The sequence below is a fragment of the Pteropus vampyrus genome, unplaced genomic scaffold (assembly GCF_000151845.1).
Source record: "Pteropus vampyrus isolate Shadow unplaced genomic scaffold, Pvam_2.0 Scaffold61, whole genome shotgun sequence".
Classification (NCBI taxonomy): Eukaryota; Metazoa; Chordata; class Mammalia; order Chiroptera; family Pteropodidae; genus Pteropus; species Pteropus vampyrus.
Window position 1 is genome coordinate 6,553,862 of NW_011888842.1, and position 2,622 is coordinate 6,556,483.

The window sequence follows — 2,622 nt, forward strand, 5'->3', positions numbered from 1 at the left end:
GGGGTAAAGGCCAGAATCCTCAAGCCTAAGACCCTGCATGAGTCCCTCTGTTTAGCTCTCTTTTTCTCACCACATTCCTCCTTTCAGTCCATCAAAAATGCCAAGTTCTTTCTTCCCTCCTGGTCTCCCCTCATGCCATTTCCTCTCCTGGACCACGCTCCTCTGTTGTTCTCCCTGGCTGACCCCTTCCCACCAATCTAGATTTCCCCTTCTGTCCTCTCACATAGTACCCTGTTCTGTCCTTTGATAGCACTAATCACAATTTTAGTTATACATTTGTCTGAGTATTTGTTTTATATCTGTCTCTCCTAAATACTTTGAGGGCAGCAGCCAAGTCTGTTTTGTTTACCACCATATGACTAATGCCTGACCCAGCTATTCAAAGCAGCTGGCCCATCACTTGGAGATAGCTTAAAGAAATGTTTTTCTACTGAATGAATGAATTTTATGACGAAGATTCTTGACGAAGAAGACTGATTTGATTCTAAGTTTACCATATTGTTTGGAGATGATTTTATTTATTCATTTACTTAGTGAGGCACAGGGCATGCAGCAGTGAACAGAGCCCCTGCCCTCTTGGGAGCTTACATCTTCATTCATTGCTACCAAATGAATCATCTATTTAATTAATGTTTCTTTTATTTTAGAAGAAACTTGAAAATGCCAAATCTCAAGAGCAGTATCTTGGTTTAGATAAAGAATTAAAGAAACTAAAGAAAGCTGTAGCCGCCTCTGATAAGCTAGCCACAGCTGAGCTCACCATTGCTAAAGACCAGCTTAAGTCCCTTCATGGAACTGTTATGAAAATTAACCAGGAGCGAGCAGAGGTGAGTCCACATGTACAAGACAAGTTTCCACCAGTGCTGCTGCTGTCAAAAAACATAGTAACTTGTTGATTTGGGGCTATTTTTTAAAACCACTCTAAAGTTGTCTGTTTCCCTTCAGACCTGAAGATTGCATTTCTCCCATCACAGCCCTGCCACATGTCCTGCACTCTATTAAGTCCTGAAAGAAACTATCAAATGAAACATACTATATTCCTACCTCAGAGTGCATGGATCTGCTTAGGGAGGTAGCTATCAATACACACCCAAACAGAGGTTTTAATGGCTTGCCATATTATCCTTCCGAACCTCAGACTTTTCATCTTGTGCAGTGAGGTGATTAATGTTACCACATAGGGCTGCTATGACTCCTGTTTGAGATACTATCTGTTAAATCTTTACAGGATGTAGATGTTAATGAGATTAAAACAGTAGATCATAGGAGGGAAAACTCTAATGAAGAGAGTCCAGAGAGACACACCAGTCATGAAAGGCTGTAGAACAGTGAATTAAAAATTAGCCCTTGCTCTTTCTGAAGCAGCGTCCTACCCACTTGGCCCCATAGAGGGGTGGAGCAGGTTGCCAGGTGGTGGGAACAGCACAGGACAAGATTGGTCTCGGTGCCACATGTACATGGGATGGCCAGGCAGGTAATCTGATGAAAGCAGAAAAATCAATCTGGGAGGAAGAAAGAAATGAAGACACCCTGCGATAGAATTGGTGCTTTTCTCATACCTCTGTCCCAGTAGGAGTTGCAGGAAACGGAGAAGTTCAGCAAAAAGGCAGCACAAGCAGCCAGGGATCTGATCCGAGCAGAAGCAGAGATCGAACTGCTGCAGAATCTTCTCAGGGATAAAGAAGAGCAGGTCAGTGCTGGTACCCTGAGACCTCCTCCTTATTGGGTCCTTATCAGTTCCCGAAACACTGATCACAATGTAAGTGCCATCTCAAAGAATTTTGAAATGTAATCACTAGTCAATTAGTACTTTATCCTCTACTGTGTGCCAGGCATAGTTCAGTTTAATTATAAGGAGTAGTGTGGTTTCCTCATTAGTATAGTATAATAGTAAGAATTACAAAATTACAATCAAGTAGCAAGGATAAGTGTGTCTGGGAAAGACTGTTCATTGGCAATTTTGTGTATGTGATTTCTCAATAGTTTCGAATTGAGATGGAGAAAGTAGATGAAGGAGGAGCAAACTCACAGGTGCTAGAAATCGAGAAACTGAATGAGACAATGGAGAGACAAAGGACAGAGATTGCAAGGCTACGGAATTTACTAGACCTCGCTGGGGCTGGTAGAGTATTGGGCTTTGATTTTGGTGTGGTTTTGTAGTTGTTCTAAAATCAAATTATCTTGTTTTTGACTTCGGCAAATTTACTTAACTGCTACAGATCAGTTCCATGCTTGATTTACACAGCCGTGATAATTAGCTTAATAAAAGCAAATAATTTAAAAAATTTATGTAAGTACAGTATTAAGGGATTTGATTCCAAAGAGACGTGAGTTTTATTTTTGTATTTTTGAAAGAAATAATGTTTACAAATCTTTTTATTTTCTTTCTCTAGCTTACTTTTTATAAACAACAGAAGGCTATGTCTGTCCTCTCTGTTAGCAAAATCTCATTACCAAAAGAGCAGTCAGCTTTGAGGAACTGATAAAAGTCACTGACTCTCATGGAATCACTTGTATTTTGAGGGAGAAAGGAAGTAGATTATTCATAACCAACTTCACAGAATGGCTTTCCTTTACAGATAAAGGAAGCTTTGAAAACATTTTGGAAGAAATTGCTGAACT

At 40.2% G+C, this 2,622-nt stretch overlaps 1 protein-coding gene across 4 annotated transcripts in view; it reads left to right on the forward strand.

Moving 5' to 3' along the window:
- CNTRL (centriolin) overlaps positions 1-2,622 on the forward strand; it is a 74,823-nt gene that overhangs the window by 44,568 nt on the left and 27,633 nt on the right. For all 4 annotated transcript variants that reach the window (XM_023531107.1, XM_011360991.2, XM_023531109.1 and 1 more), the window contains exons 20-21: positions 1,574-1,690; positions 1,984-2,122. In XM_023531107.1, coding sequence (XP_023386875.1) covers positions 1,574-1,690; positions 1,984-2,122 — 256 coding nt within the window. The remainder of the gene's footprint in view (positions 1-1,573; positions 1,691-1,983; positions 2,123-2,622) is intronic.